The following is a 16,653-nucleotide window of genomic DNA, read 5'->3' as shown; positions in this document are numbered from 1 at the left end:
GGCAAAAACAAAAAAATACACACTAGAAACCAGATCAGGCATTGAGATGACAGCAAAACAAGTCTAATGGGGAGATGTAAACACATAGCTTATGATACGTAGACTAAAAAGGAAATATTTTCTTCTTTATAAGGAGAGTAAAGAAATAATGAAAATGGATCCCTTTTCATATTATGTAAAAGTAATGTGTAATTGTGCCTTGTAGCAAGTTGGCTGTAGTTAACTATAGCAAAGTTAACTACAGCAAATAATTATTTCTGGGGTACTACCTAGTTTGATGAGAGACAGCTGGTACTAAAGATGAGGCGCACAATGTATGGGTTACCGGAAAATAGCTCCCTGGACCACATCTAACTGAGTGCCTTAAATGCTGTGATCCAGCAGGCTAGGCCAACAGGGTTGGGTCAACTTTGTCTCTTAGAAGTTGTGGCAGCCATCAGGGAACAGACAGGAGGAGTAAAAAAAAAGGCGAGGGAGAAGGGAAGGAGGAAGCCACTTTCTAGACATACTTTCTTTTGTCATTCATGTTATTTATGCTTTGGTTGCCAAAATTTCTGACAACAAAGTGTATCAGAACACAGTCTTTGGTTTTACTGCCCCCTTCCCCTGGTATAGTATGCATAGTATAGTGTAGCACAGTATAGCATAGTATAGTATAGTATAGTAGAGTATAGTATAGTATAGTATAGTACAGTAATGTATAGAAACTATATGAACCTTTTACCTGTCAGTGCAAGAGAATCAACCTCTGGAGACATATTATGTATGGGTGTCATGAGCCAAAGAATAAGATTAGGAATTCTGCTAATCCTCTAAAAACAGGGTGCTTGAATAATCAAAGAAATGTGGATAAGTAGAAAGCTCTGCCAAGTAAAGAGGTATCACATCCTAAAAAGACATGACTAAAAACCATTGCCAAGGACATGACCTCACTCCAGGCACAAATAATGGATTCTGCAGATGGGATATTCAGTAAATGTATCACTGCATGGTTCAAGAAGTCCCCAACCAGAAATATAATGAGTGCCCAAGAAAAGGTTCACAGATGCAAACCTCAGACACCTATTGAGACAGGTGGGTTCTGTTCTAGTATCTTTTATTTCCCAACATACCAAGTCCTCAGATTTGGAACCAAAAAGCAAATCCAAACAATTAAAGAACCACTGCACAGGATAGAAAATTACTAGCAAAGATATGTAGAATAAGAATCAAAATAAAACTGTCCATAAATATCTAAAAATGGTCACTTTTAAAATCTTGCTAAATCTCAAACCTATGTTCAAACATTAAATAAGATAAAATTCCAAGAAGGTAAATTGGACTCAACGAGAAGGACTTTCATGTTATAATGGATTATTGCCAAGGTAGGAGATCTCTTGAGCCTAGGAGTCTGAGGTTACAGTGAGCTATGATCGCACCATTGCTCTCTAGCCTGGGTGACACAGCAAGACCCTGTCTCTAATTTAAACATAAAATATAACTTAAAATGAATTGTCATAAGTGTTATGTTTATGTTATAAATGGCCATTTAGGCCAGTGGTTGTAAAGCCTTTATGAGATTTTTTTTTTTGTTTAAAACATTGAGTTAATACCTCCAATATATGTTATTTACGTATTTTATGTATTTACTACTATACTAGCAAACTACATAATGTATACATCAAATAAAAATTTTAAAAGGATAAAATAATTTTATAAGGACATCTAATATTTTCTTTCCACACCCAATTGGATCATCTCTACGCCACCTGGGATGTCAACACACACTCAGAAAACACAATTTTAGTTCATTAATTAGGTATGAGGGACAACATATATTCACACATCATACACGTATACACATTTCATTTTATCTTTAAAATGCTTAAATTTAAATGTAGTGCTTTTATTGTACTACCTAGAATTTTTAAAAGCAGTTATGAGAATAAAAACATGGCAAATTAAGGGTTTCAGATTCTGCTTTTATTACTACAAATGGTTGCTCTTTATTCAGCAACTATTATGTCACAGATATTTTATATTACATATATTATACCTAATTCTCATAAGAACTGGGAAGTAGAAATTATTTTTCCCATTTTATGAACAAATAAAATTAAGGCTCATGTTGATCAGCTGTATCTTGCAAAAAAAAAAAAAAAAAAGTGGTGGAGCCAGAGTGGATGAGACTTTATCTTTAACAGCACAAAATCTAAGCTAGGCACAGTGACATGTGCCAGTAGTCCCAGCTATCTGGGAGGCTGAGGTGGGAGGATCTCTTGAGCCCAGGAGTTCAAGGCCAGCCGAGGCAACACAGCAAGATTCTATCTCTAAATAAATAAATAAAACCACAATCAAAATGGTCACAACTATCAGACATTTTATATGAAGGTTCTAGCATTTTAATATTTATAAGTACCTTTATTTATAGCTGGCCCCTTAAAGAGAGAAAAATTGAGCTGCTGGATTCTAAAAATTACTTTTAGATTAAAAAAATAAAAACAGCCCCCAGGTATTTCCACTTGCTGCTTTCTTTCCTCTACCCCACAGCAAAATTATCTTTTTACATCTTCAAAAGAGGCCTGTAGAGAATTCTGGAGGTAATGACAGTGGTTAGACACACTCAGCCCAGGGTAAGAGAAACCTTAGAGCCTCAAGAGCACTGTTTCGCAGAACAACATCCTCTAATCTTAAAAGGGAACTTGTGGAGTTTGGGAGCTTGCAGAGCAGGGCATTCTACTCCACACTGGGAAAGAACAAAGGCAGTGGAGAAAAAGAAAACTGGATTCCCTCCCCTCTTCTCACCAGGCTAATTTTGCAGTGGAGCACCTCTGACTTTCTCTCAGGGCCTACAGTTTCCAGCGATGTCCCCAGATAGGGCCCAAAACTGGCTACCTGGTCCAAAAGCTTGTCTTCCAAAGACAGAAAAAACTATTATCTGTGCAAATTCTGGACCACCAGAGACCCACGAAAGATGAGAGGCTATTTGAGGCTGGGAAGTCACTTGAAGGTGAAAAGGTTGTTGGATTAAGAGAAATGCTGACTGCAAAATTTTATTTGGCAGTTCAAATACCATGATTGGAAATTTCACCACTGCTAAGTTCTTCAGATAACAAGGGTCAAGCTGTATTTCCTGTTTTGGAGATTTTTAGAAATATAAGTGACAGACAGACTTCTGTCCAGGTTGTTTGGATAGTAGGCAAAGTAGAATGGAGTTGTGTATTCCGATATAGGCATTCTTTTCTGCCTGGTAGGCCCCCACCCCTCCTACCCACCTTGCAAACTCCTCTTCATTTTCCAGGCTCAAGCATAGTTCCCTGGTGAAGCCTTACCCACACATGAGGTGAAATTAGCAATTTTCTCCTCTCCTCAAAAGTCGTAAAGTTGTTAAGTCTATGTTTATTGAGAAACACTTATTTAAAAATGTAACTATTTACTCTTGACTATGGGTTTTGGATCTTACTCCCGCACTATTCCCATGACTTATGCCTGAGGCTGGCACATAAAAAATATATCACAATAAATATTTGGTGGATGAGTAAATAAAAGTTGAATCCATGGATTTTAAGGAGCATCAGTCCCCACAGATAAGCTGCTGTAGTTTAGTCTTGGTGGTTCTTGAAAACGAGGACTTGTTTGTATACATTTTTATATAAAATCCATCTTTGCCCTCTGAACATTCCATTTATAACTTTCTAATATCACTTCATCTAGTTGTCAATAAACAAAGAAAACTTATCTCGTTACTAATTGGGTTGTATATCTAGCATAACACAAATGAGGTATCTCATATCTTTTCTATTCATAAATTAGGAACCATTATAATCTGTAGCATTTCCTATGGTCTCTGCAGAAAGTCATGCTTTCAATGTTTATTCTCTGGTATCTATCCTGGTCAAAAGTTTCCTCTAAAAAAATCAAGGAAAGGCCAGGCGTGGTGGCTCATGCCTGTAATCCCAACACTTTGGGAGGCTGGGGTGGGCGGATCACAGGGTCAGAAGATCGAGACCATCCTGGCTAACACGGTGAAACTGCGTCTCTACTAAAAATACAAAAAAATTAGCCAGGCATGGTGGCGGTCGCCTGTAGTTCCAGCTACTCAGGAGGCTGAGACAGGAGAATGGCGTGAACCCGGGAGGCGGAGCTTGCGGTGAGCCGAGATCGCGCCACTGTACTCCAGCCTGGGCGACAGAGCAAGAATCCGTCTCAAAAAAAAAAAAAAAAAAAAATTAAGGAAAGATTTAAAGAAAATTGAAGAAAAAAATACAATCTCCATCTCTTTCACTTTGAGAGCCTGTCCCAGAAAACATTTAAGAAATGTCCTTCTAGGGAGTGGGGGGAAGGTGACCAGGCAATGTTATACCAAATGCAATATAATAGGTCATTTTCTCCTAATAAAAAAAGTCAATTCATACTGTTTAATGAATATCTTTTTGAACCAACTAGATTACCTTATATTGCCTACCCTTAAACAGTATTTCAATCCTATAAATATCCTGATCCCTTAAAAATGTTTCCACGTAACTACATTAAAATCTTAGATGAGCATGACACTAAAAAATATGCAAAAACTAAGAAAAGAAAAAAAAGCCCAAATCGTATTTTTAAAAATGCCCAATTGAAAATAAAATGCATAAATCCACCAGCTAATTCAGGGTTCTATTTGATCATTTCAAAAGATAATCTATATTAAGAAACTTTTTGAGCAAAATACTTTCCACATAATTTTCTTATACAAATTATATAAAAAATATACATTTTTAAATGTGCTTCTGACCCTAATTAAGTAAATCTCTCTCTGTCACTCTCACCCCACCTTGCCCCAGAAAAAAAGGGAAGGGTAATGCAAAGGGAAAAAATATCACTAAAGTATCCATTTATTTATTCATTCTTTCACAGCTCTTGCTGTTAGGTAACATGGGCACAGTAAGATGGCGCCGGTTCCCGGTTCTCCACACCACGAGCCCGCCAAGAGAAGGCCAATCAGGGAAGAACACCTCCTGCCTTTTACTCAAACCCCACCCCTAAGCCAATCACCGATGCCCACGTTGCCCCACTGAGTATAAAAACCCAGCACCTGAGCAGCTCGCCCCTTCTTCCTTCCTTCTCCTCTTCCGTGTGGCGTCACCTTGGTGCCTCAAGTAAAATCTCTTGACCGCGACCAGCGTGTCTTTGGTTTGAGCCCAGTCGGGTCCGACTCGAGTCCGTCCGACTCTTTCACTCGCCTTCCCTGCCTGCTAGCTCCAAGGCTTCAGTTCTTTAACACTACTTCTCCACCTTAACTTTCTCTTCTAGTTCTCTTCAGTTCATCTCAGCAGCCTACTGAGGAGACGGGGAGTTAACACCTGAACATCACTAGCATTCCCTGATGCTCCTCAGATTCAATTATTTTGTTAAGATGCTGATTTTCCAGTATTTGTCATCTCCCCAGGCTTTTCAAGAAATATATCTTTACATTTCAACTTTTATACAGATCAGCAATGTAAGTTAACACATCCAATCAGCCAGCCAGGCAGACAGAAAAATAAACAAGATTGTTCTTTCTTAAGAATTCAGCTCCATGGGATTTAAGCTCCCCTCTCTTGTTACTTAGTCTACAAAATATGTGCTTGGGGTGCCTCTTATGCTATCTTTCTGCTTTCCCAATAATAAGCACGTTCTTGAAGGTAAAAACTGTCTTAAGCCCTTCTGTTCCCAAAGTCCCGGCATGTGCTCAGTAGATGCCTTATGGGTCACAGTGTGGGACCACTCTCATCTGTTCTCTGGTTAGAGGACAGGATCCAGTATGGTCTACAGATTGGTCTACTCCAAAAGTTTCAGACTATTTTTTAAATTTACCTTGTAACCCACTGCAAGGGGTGTGGGGATGTGATAGGCAAAACTCTTATGTAATGCTGATCAGTTCAGTAGCAGCTGCCTAAAGTGCTAAGAAAGATAATGCATCCACATCTGGACTCTAGGGGGACTGTGCTCTGATAGATCAGTGATGTCTGCCACATGCATAAGCGAGGAGCACAGTGGTCGGCATGCTCAGTATTTGCCATCCCAGCTCCAACCCCTTAGCCAAAACCTGACTTTCTTTAAGTTCAAAAACTTCTTACTGTGTAAGTTCCTTTCCCTGAGGCTTTAGGCCAGGGACAAAAGATAATTCAAAGTCTTCCAAATATATATTTAATGTGTAATCCTTTTACATAAAAGTTTAGTGAAGAATAGTTTTCCTGGCCAATCAGGCTAAAGGTCACTATCATGAACCCAGCGTTCCCTCCTCTTTCCACCGGATCACCATTAGAATCCTTTCTTGAGAACATTCAGAAGGAACTTTGAAAGTGCAGGTGGCTTTTTCACAAAAGCAAAAGCATCAAAGCTCTTCTCTCCAGAAGCGACTCCAGCCAGGATCACTTAAGGATTCCACCAACTACGCTACTCTCTTCCAATCTAATAGATGCTGAGTTCCCTTTTCTCCTTCTGTGCTTTCCCATACATCTGTACATCAAGCACAACCCCACGGTCAGGGGTGACAACATTCAGACTTGGTTTCAGGCTTTCTCTCTGAAACCATTTAATAAAACGTTGCACAGCCGGGCACGGTGGCTCACGCCTGTAATCCTAGCACCTTAGGAGGCTGAGGCAGGCAGATCACCTGAGGTAAGGAGTTTCAGACCAGCCTGGCCAACATGGCAAAACCCCATCTCTACTAAAAATACAAAAATTAGCCAGGTGTGGTAGCGGGCGCCTGTAATCCCAGCTACTTGGGAGGCTGAGGGAGGAGAATCACTTGAATCCAGGAGGTGAAGGCTGCAGTGAGCCAAGATCGTGCCACTGCACTCCAGCCTGGGCGACAGAGCAAGACTCTGTCTCGGAAGAAGAAGAAGAAGAAGAAGAAAAAATCTTGCACACAGTCATTTCACAATGGCAAGAATACAAATTCAACATCTCTCCAGGCTAGAGTAAAGAAAGAAGTGTCCTTGGGGGCTCAGCAAACTCAAAATAACAAATCAAGCTCATTCTTCTTTTCATTTGTTTCCAGTCTTCTCAGACAGAAAAATCCTTTTTTCCAATGTAAAATGTCAAAGAAGTCCATTTCATAATTCTTATCTAAAGACGTATATTACAAAGTGAAGTGCATCAAGTGCTGACAGCCTCTACTTCTAGCTTCATAATCACATTTATTATATTTCCAAGGCAATCTTCCTCATCAATTTCCATTTCTCTAATCAAATTACATTGTTTAAAAAGGCAATCTTAGTTTATACTTGCTGTCCTGTCTGCATTACAGTAATGTACATCCTTGCTCTCTTTCGACCCCAACTCTTCTAGAGCATTTATGCCATTTATAAACTGTGACAGTCTCTCCTCCTCTGTTCTCTGAATGAGAACCACTTAGACCAGGGCCACTTAAAAGTTCCTTTAAAAAATTCCATGATTATAATAGAATAAAAGCCTTTCTGAGACAAATATATGCTAGAATAAAAAACTAAGAAAAAATAGGTTGCTTAAGATTTGAAGAAATATTTTCCTTAGTGAAACACTAATTTGCCTCTAAAACTTAACTCAGAATCCTCAAAAAGCTTCTCAAACCTCAAATATTGAAATCACTTAAATAAAGTATCCCAGGGAAGGAAAAAGACACAGTGATCACAGACGGGCATTATAGGGCATAAGAAGCAATGGACAGGACATGATGGCTCTGGAACAGTAGCCCAGCTGGGCTGGAGTCCAGAAGATCTGGGGGTTCTGAACTGGTTTTTACATGTTAAATCCATCCCCATAGAGCCGCTTCTTCCATGACTACTGACTATGGGAGCCCTGCATCCAGAGGTGTAAAATGCAACCAAATGGAAGTCAGAAGAGCAAAAGAAGCTCACCTCAGATTGAGGCAAGGAATGAAATTTTATTGCAACTTTATGCATCATCTGAGCTTCAAACAAACGGTACTTTTGCAAAAGAAGAAAAAAATTAAAGTTATAGAGTGCTGCAATGTTTAGGGGCAAGAACAGTAAGATAATATCATCAGGTATATTCTGGCCAAGTGTGCCCTATTTAGTATGGAATATTAAATTGAATAAAAAATGAAAAAGTTAAAAAATAGAAACCATGTCAAAAGGGATTGTTTTTCAACTAAAAGAGATCCAGCCTATCCTTTTTTTTTTTTAATTGGTTCTTACCTACCATAGGCTACAATTCCATGGGGTGCAGAGAAAGTAAGACTGAACTAATAAAGGGGTTTTGCAAACACATTGTGAAAATTACTGACCTAGAGTTTTTAAACTTTCTTTCTAGAAAACCAAATTTAAAATTATATATCTTCACTAATCAAAAAAGATTAAGTATGCCATATCTCATACTATTAACCCCTCTATTTTTGCCACAGAGTTTCACCTGTCTTTCAGTAAAAAACAAAACAAAACAAAAAAGCTACAAATTTTTATTTAGCTATTATTAAGAAACTTAGGCACATGGACAGAACAAGTCTCACAAGTAACCAGTTGTGTTTCCTAATAGAGTGAATACATATCATTGCCATGAATACATCTTTTATCATAAAATGCCAATGAGCATCAAAAGTAAATGGTTCGATCGTTGTTGTCACTGTTTTGTTCAAGAAAAATAGGGCCTTAAAATAAGTGCTTCAGTGGAATTCTTGAACAGTAAGTAGCCTGTTGATGGTGGACCTAGTTTAAAGCACCACACAACAATGTGTGTTTACATCACCCGTTTATTTCATAGTTAGAAATAATACAGTTCCACAGGGTAAATTGTCAATAAATAATGGTGTTTAATCATTAAACGTAAAAATCCCACTCTTTGGCATCTGACAGGATTCTATTTCTTGTCAAACTAATGACTGTATAGATATAACTAATCTTAGTGATCATTCGTCAATACAATATGTTACAAAGGTGCAATTTACTTTAAAATATACAACAGCTAAACACTTCCAGCCCAACGAGAAATCTGATCAACTCAGTAAGATATGGGCCAACTTCCCCAAGGCTCTTTCACATAGTTTGCCTTAATGAAAGTATAATAAACGTTGATTAAGAGTTCCTAGGGTTTTCTAATACTTACTTTGCTCTAAATAGAGTTTGCCATTCATTCTGGCTAAAGAAAAATCACAATTGCACCAGGAATGACCCACTCATTAATTAAAAGGTGTTCTTATTTTATAAGCGAGATTGCTAACACCTAAGAAACTCACAGACCCCAAAATAAAAAGCAGTTCTATGCTGCCAGAAATCCCAATTCAGTAATAAATTGCACCTTTAAGAGTCAAAAATGGGGGAAAAAAGAAATAGAAAGTTTACAAAAGGTAAGTTACATACATTTTTTTTTTTTTTTTCAAAATATATTCAAGAGTAGTTGAGCTGTATTTGTTACTAAAGCCAGGGCATTATTTCTTTAGCAACAAATTAAACCAGTGCAATTGACATAAATTGTTAAGTAATCCAGGATTAACCCATTAAAACAGCAGAAGCACGTTAGGCTCCTACACTAATCCTAGAAACTCGAATTTCAGTGAGTGCTTGTGTTGCACAGAACTAAAACTGGAATGACCTGATGCCATGCTGAATGGTATCACTTCATACTTAGTTTAATCATTCGATAGTACAAATCATGAGTTCCTCTATTAAACTTTTATTCACTTACAGAAAATTCAGATGCAAACAGTATTATGCCTATAATCCACAATTAAAAGAATCCTTTCCAATTTAAAGTTCCAGGTGAATTTTAAGTTAGAAAATAAGCACTAAGGAGTTTTTTCAACTTAAGAAAACGTCACATTGGAAACTTTCTGGAAAAGCTTCCCCCACCCACCCATTGTAAAATAAATACTTTGTATCCCAAATTTAATTTTATTAAGACACACTTTAATAACGCTATAAAGAAATATTTTACAGCCATAGAGATCAATAACTTTCCATGCGGAAATAAAAAATTCATTGCTCAATAATATTATTGAGGCAAGTGAAGAAAGATTACTGTCTTGTCAATCTGAAATGTTAATTTTTTCAGTGCAAAACCAGTTATAAAATATTTAAACTCAATATTTAAAAATAAAAAGTGGTCCAATTCAGCAATGTTCAAGTTCTAAATTTCATAAAACAAACCATTACATACATTTTATAGTAAAATACAGAGATTCAAGAAGTACTTGAGTACTTAAGATATAAATTTCTAATGAATCATATCAAGTCAGCAACAACCAAGCAGGTAACATTCCCAATTTGAGTGTCAGAATCATAAAGATGAAATTACTGTACCAAAGCCTTTTTTTCCTAGCTAAAAAGCTATACAAACTAACAGTCAACATTGTTTCCTTTGCAGTTGCGTGCTCTAGAATGATATCCCCCCCCAAGTACCTGTGATTTCATTCCTGTATTCAAATTTGATCCAAACAATTTTTATGTTCCAGGAACACTTAGCTGATATAACCATCTATAGTGTGAAGAGTCATGTACAGAGTACAGCAGTGGGTTTTTTCTAGCCAAGCGTAGGCTGACCTAAACTGGTTTAAGCTCTCTCCAAGTCATTCATGTATTATTTCTAGCAAACACACGGTCCCCTCGGAGGGTTAGGTGTTGAAGCTGGTACTGTAGCACTTCTGTGTCAGCTGGCTCCTTGATCATTTTATCTAGATTGAGGTAGTCCAGAGATTTGGAGTGAGCCCTCTTACCTTTAAGAAGACAAAGAGGCAGAGGCCCATGGAGGGCCTTATAAGGTTCATAAGGTAAAGATTTAGTGCACTTGTCTCCTGAGCTGGGCATCCGCCTTCGCCTCCTGCCATTGACAGCTGGAATCTCGTATGGCTGGTAGTACCTACTTCTGGTTTTATACAAACGAGAGGAACGGGCAAGTCCTGCATCTAGCTGTTTGGAGCGTAAGGATGGCATGGCTTCTGCCTTGCTCTCTTCACCTCCTGTGCACTTCTGAGCTAACTTCAGGAGTTCCTCGCCAGTTGTGAAGCCAACCAAATAGTTAGAGTCCATGTGTAGGATCTGGTAGCCTGACACGGTCCTCCGCATCGGGGAGCAGGGTGTGCTGGAGCAGCGGGGCTTCTCTGCCTCTGCCTTTCCCGGGGAGTTGGCCTCAGCCCCCGGGAAGGGCAGGGTGGTCAGGGTACTTCTAGACTCTCCATTAATATCGACTTCCATTTTAAGCACCAGCCTGCACAATCCTAAAAGTAAACAGACTTAGATTAGAAGAATATAATGCACAGAGACTTGGGCCAGGCCAGGTCCTTTTAGAAGGCTCAGGGAGCATGAAGTAACACTTGCCTGAAAGACAGTCAATGTACCACTGACATGTATCTATGTCTACTAAACGTTTCAGAGCGGGCATGAAATGACAATACCTCTCTGCCTTTAATAACTGAAAGGCAAGTTAAATTAAAGTCTGATGTACTACCAAAAAGTTCAGATGGGGAAGTAAACAGAAAACAACAACAACAACACTTCTCTAAATTCCGCATTCTATTCAATCACATAAAGTTTATTCCTTAATGCAATATTAACCGAGTCAAACACAGATCTCAGCATTAAGCAAATGAAAGCAATCATACATAGTTCCATAAGAACACACAAAATATTTCTGGCTTGAAAGTTAAATTTTTCCATTATTTAATTTAAAGTAAGTGCTTAGCTCTTGACACCTGCAATTCTTTTCAAATTGTCTTTAAGGAACATATAATAAAGTTGATTGAGCTGACGAATTTCTGCCAAGGAATCCAATTTAGACCTAAAAAACTATTCTTAGAGTATGAGGAGTATTAAGGGAAGGTTCCCCCAAACCTTGTAAATGTTCTTCCTTCCATATCCCCAATGAATTAAAGAATATCATTTTGTAGTTTAAAAGTTAATCCTAAATTCAATATATCACATAATTTTTAATACTAAAAATGTATAAAACATCAGATGTCATTTTAATTGACTACTTAATCATAAAATACCACAGGCTTGACATTCTGTTTTTCAATACCCAAGACGTTGTACTTTTCAATAGTTTCATAAATGGCAGAATAATTCACAATGAATATTAATATTAGTTCCTTACGATTATTACATTACATAGTTTGGAAAGCTCCATTGACAAGAAATAGAACAAATGGCGGCTAGGTTCCTGAAAGCTACAGATAGATCAAATTTGGGAAACGAAAATACTAAGGGAAATAGTGACAGTTTCATTTCTGAGAAACTATTTGTACTTGCGTTTTATTGGAAGTAGATAACACGGTTTTAAGTATCTCAGATTGCTAATCAAAATGACATCAACTGATTTTAAGATGAAAAATTTACTTAAAAATTAAATAACTCTTATGAATCTTTTCACTAGACAAATAACCACTTCCTATTGAAGTATTTCTTAAAGTTTGGGTATTCATTTAAAATCCAAGCAATTAGAAAGTTGTTTTTTATTCCACCACATACATGTTCTAATATCCTTCATTAGAAGATTGTGAAGTTACCAGATACCATGCTGTCCTTCCTATGATCCCCACTGAAAACAAACATTTATTACAATATTTGAGATAAAGCAAATGCCAAAAGATCTATATAGTATTACTCACTATTTATTTTCAACCTTAGACTATTTCCCATTTTTATTTCACCAAAATACTCTAGTCCTTGAACCCTTTTAGATTTAATCAGCTTTATTATATTTTTAATGTAAATATTTTTATTTATATTATTTATATAAAATAAATTATATTTGAGGAATCTATGTCTCTGTTGACAGTACTGGAATATCAGGTGACTACCACCTACTCTGATATGCATATAAGACTTCTTAGCTAATAAACTTTAGAGAGCCATATGAAGCCTCAACAAATTTTTATGCTAAACAAACGAATATTTACTCGGAGTCGAATGACAAATTTATCCTTCCTATCTCACTAATTTTGTAACCCAGAAAGAATGCAAGAGGACATAGCCAAGGCCTCCAACCTACGTAACCTGACTGGCAGCTACAGGTAGTAGCTGTTTCTCTGATATTTCATCCTGAAAAGGAGAGGAGGGTCAGTGAGGCAAAAAAAATAACCAGGGCCATGGAGGAAAGGGCACACACACACACCAAGACTGGGCACCACACTCAAGGAGAGTCACCAAGGCAGTGACACTCAAGCAGTCTGTCTGCTCTGAGACTCTGGTCTAGGTCTCTTTCAAATCTGGCACTCCATGACAACTCATGGAGTCCCACCACGCAGCTTACTGCATTCTCATTTAGTATATTACAAATTTCTTTAAATCTATGACTTCAGACCCCACACATTCCAAATTGGGTAATAATTCATACAGAAGCAAGGCTAAAATTCATCTTTTTTGTCTACGAGGGAAAAAATGTGCTAAGTAAGTTAATAATGCACAAAGTTACAGTAAAGAGGAGTGGGCACAGGCTTCTGAGGGCAACAGAATCATCAAAAGTTTGTCCCCATACTAAGCCAATCCTGCTGCATCAAGGTAAACTGTCAGAAATTCTGAGAATCCTTGGGGGTTGAAGATAAAGCCTAGAAGGACACAACGGTTTAGAGAAATAGGCAGAAATAATATATTAGCTAGAAAATACCTGGAAGCATCTGCAAAATTAGAGAGGTAAAGACTTGTGTAAAGGTCAAAATCTGATTTGATATGAAATAGACACTATTGTTAGACGAGTAACTCATCAGTTAAGTTTCCAACAGCCAATAACACCATAAAAAAAAAAAAAATCAATTGGCTTGGGAAGAGAACTATCCAAACAGGATCTTCACACATCAACCTGGTAGACAATGATTTAACCTAGGTTGTTAAGTAGAAGATACAGATGTGGTTTAAGAGCTCTGGAAATTTCAACCAGGCAGTCTGGTGTATGAAATCTACCATATTTTACTGAGGTAGACAAAACATTCAGTATGGAAAAAAGAATCTAACCAGAAAGTTGAAGGAATAAGCATTTCCAACATCCTCCAACACAAATACTCAACGGAGCAACTAAAGCCAATGCAAAACAGGTCAGTATTCTAGGGAAGATTCCTGCGGGAGAGTCTCAAGGCGCCGGAACATGAAAAGGCTGACTTTAAATATAACATATATAGCTGCTATCTGCTGAACTTCTGACGAGCAATTCTCAGAGCTGGAAAACTGTTTGCACTTTTTGGCTATCAAACATCAGTATTTTTCCTCCAAACTACAAATAGTGTATTCTCAAAACTAACAGCTCATTGGGTGGTTCACTGGTCTCTGCAATATACTGCCACATGTACAAGAACAACTTCAGGTCTCAATATTCACGTAGGAACATGAACGCTGGAAACAAGACTCTCACAAACGGCTTCTGTTTTTCTAAAGGATTCGTTTTACTTATATATTGCCCTTCTAAACGCATCTACTATGCTGCACCAAGAAAGCTAGGTAGAGGCTGGGTTTCAGAAAAGACAGCCCTCATTGTCAAATATTTCATTTGTAGTTGGGCTGAATGCTGAATAAGCAGCATACCTCCCATTCTTCTGTGTGACAGAAAACAAAACTTCTTATGCTACTACATTCCTGAGAATTTCTTGACTAGATTTAAATATTGAAGCAAGATCCTGAGAACAGTTACAGAATCAACTTGCTCAGGTTATTTTTACAATGGGCAGAAGCTCTTTAGACACTGTCCCATCTGCAGAGGAAGTCTAGGTACCTCCTAACTCCAGAATTCTGGAAAAGAAAAAAAAGACACTAAAGACAGTAAAAACTGAACAGTCTCAAAGTCAACCTATCTTGATATACAGATGTCCAACATTTTCCACAGCAAAATTTCTTACTGAAAGACATTCATCAGGAAACTCAGCTATGGTGACTATAACTAGAGATGGCCTGTGTTTGGCAGTATATTCTTCAGGTTTTACCATGGAAAAAAACTGCTTACAGGCTTGTTATTTTTAATAAGCCTATGCATGACTCAGCATTTTGTTTCACATTGTCAAATAAACCTTGTATCCAAAAAGCTTGCTGCCAAGATAAACAATTACAAAGCACTCTCATAAATTACTACTACAGGTACCATGCAACAGGCGCCACACTTCCCACTACATCAATAACGTGTGAGTCAAGAAACAGGTCTAATGCCAACTGCTTCATTCCAGAGCACTAAAACCCAGAGATCAAAGATACCTTTCTTGCTTCCATTAATGCCTTTCATATATAATTTAAAGCAAAAATAGACTGTAAATAGAAAATAGAAAAAGTATTAATGCTATAATTACAGAAGCAGCAAAATGTCTGTGGAGAGAAGAAGCTAAAACAGAAAATGAAACAAGAATAGAAAAGTCAACTTGTAATTGAACAATGCTTTTGAAATTGAGCTTCTTAAAAAGTACCAGGAACAATACAATTTTTCAAATGACACCTAAGGTCTTCAATATCTAATTCCCTCACAGTCCAACCAGTAACAATGGCACCAATGTATTTATAAAACATGAAAGATTTGGCAACGTTTATAGATGCTTCTATATTGCTGAAATTTATGTGGCTCCAACTAGATGATATCAGACAAAGGTAACACTAATTCTTAAAAAAACGTACACAGTACACATTTTTAAAGCATTGGGTACAGAATGAAATTGTAAATTTTGGCTAAAGCTAAAGCAAATAGGTCCAAATCACAACACATGTATAGGACAACCTGGTGCACCAGGATAAGCACGTTCAAAAGCCTGTAACCCTTATAGAATCTGCATAGGTCTGAATACTCTCTGAGAGGCCAAACCTAAATTTGGGGCATAAATACTAATACTTTGAAAATATAACCTAAATGCCCTTGGCTCCTTATACCAGCTTTGAAAACAGGTGGTAAGTCTGACAAATGCTATAGAAAGAATTCTTTTTGAGAAACACCGTATCCTAATACCTGTATTTCATCTAAGAAACTCAAAAAATTAATTGCTTCATTAGCTTTCCCATATATAGAGTTCATTTATACATCAGTAGCATGCCTGTTAAAAAAAATTCCAACTCCCCGAACCTTTAGCTGAGATGTCAAAGGCATGAAATTCTATTGTTAAACTAATTCTACCAAGTTTAATATTGCTCTTTTTTGCTGTCTTCTCTTAAAACACCTTTATTTTTCTCTATTACAGACTGAATTAGTTTATCAAACATATTTTTCTTGATAGGAGGGATGCGGTAAAGGTAGGGTACAATGTAATTCTCAGGGAGAGAACGAAAAGCAAAGGTTCCAAAAAGCTGAGAATGTGACTTTACACCAAGATACATCCAGATATTGCCCACAGTCAGCTCCTATGCTATAGAGTGTCTGAGTCAGTGACACACTCCTAGAAACAAAAATTATTTCACTAGGCTCTAAGCCTGGGGCACCATCCTACTTGCTAATTTCTTTAACCATACACAGAGATATCTCAAAGAGGTCTTAGAGTCCATGAACATTTTTTATAACCACCTTTCCCTTCCAGATACTTTCTATCTTTTTCTTACCCCACTAACGTGCTCAAGTGATTGTTTTTCCTTGTTATTGTTTTTGAAACCGATAAAAGCAATACATGCAAACTGAAAGCTATCCAGTCCAAATAATTCATATTGATGTACTATAAATGGCAAAATCATTCTTCATCCCCTACAAATGCCGGACATATCTTGAGGAAACCCCTATTAATATTTTGGTATATCCTTCCTTTTTCCGAGTATTTACAAATGTGAG

At 37.4% G+C, this 16,653-nt stretch overlaps 1 protein-coding gene across 9 annotated transcripts in view; it reads right to left on the bottom strand.

Moving 5' to 3' along the window:
* Positions 1 to 613: 613 nt before the first annotated feature.
* The window catches only part of MACIR (macrophage immunometabolism regulator), a 32,653-nt gene continuing 16,613 nt past the window's right edge, over positions 614 to 16,653 (bottom strand). For 8 of the 9 annotated variants that reach the window (XM_055297761.2, XM_055297756.2, XM_055297758.2 and 5 more), the window contains one exon: positions 8,678 to 11,155. In XM_055297761.2, coding sequence (XP_055153736.1) covers positions 10,512 to 11,132 — 621 coding nt within the window. In that variant the 5' untranslated portion in view covers positions 11,133 to 11,155 and the 3' untranslated portion in view covers positions 8,678 to 10,511. Of the gene's footprint in view, positions 2,310 to 8,677; positions 11,156 to 16,653 lie in introns of those variants that run through there. The other variant, XM_055297763.2, reaches the window with a different exon arrangement.

Source organism: Symphalangus syndactylus, chromosome 11 (genome assembly GCF_028878055.3).
Source record: "Symphalangus syndactylus isolate Jambi chromosome 11, NHGRI_mSymSyn1-v2.1_pri, whole genome shotgun sequence".
NCBI lineage: Eukaryota > Metazoa > Chordata > Mammalia > Primates > Hylobatidae > Symphalangus > Symphalangus syndactylus.
This window is presented reverse-complemented; position numbering and strand designations above follow the sequence as displayed.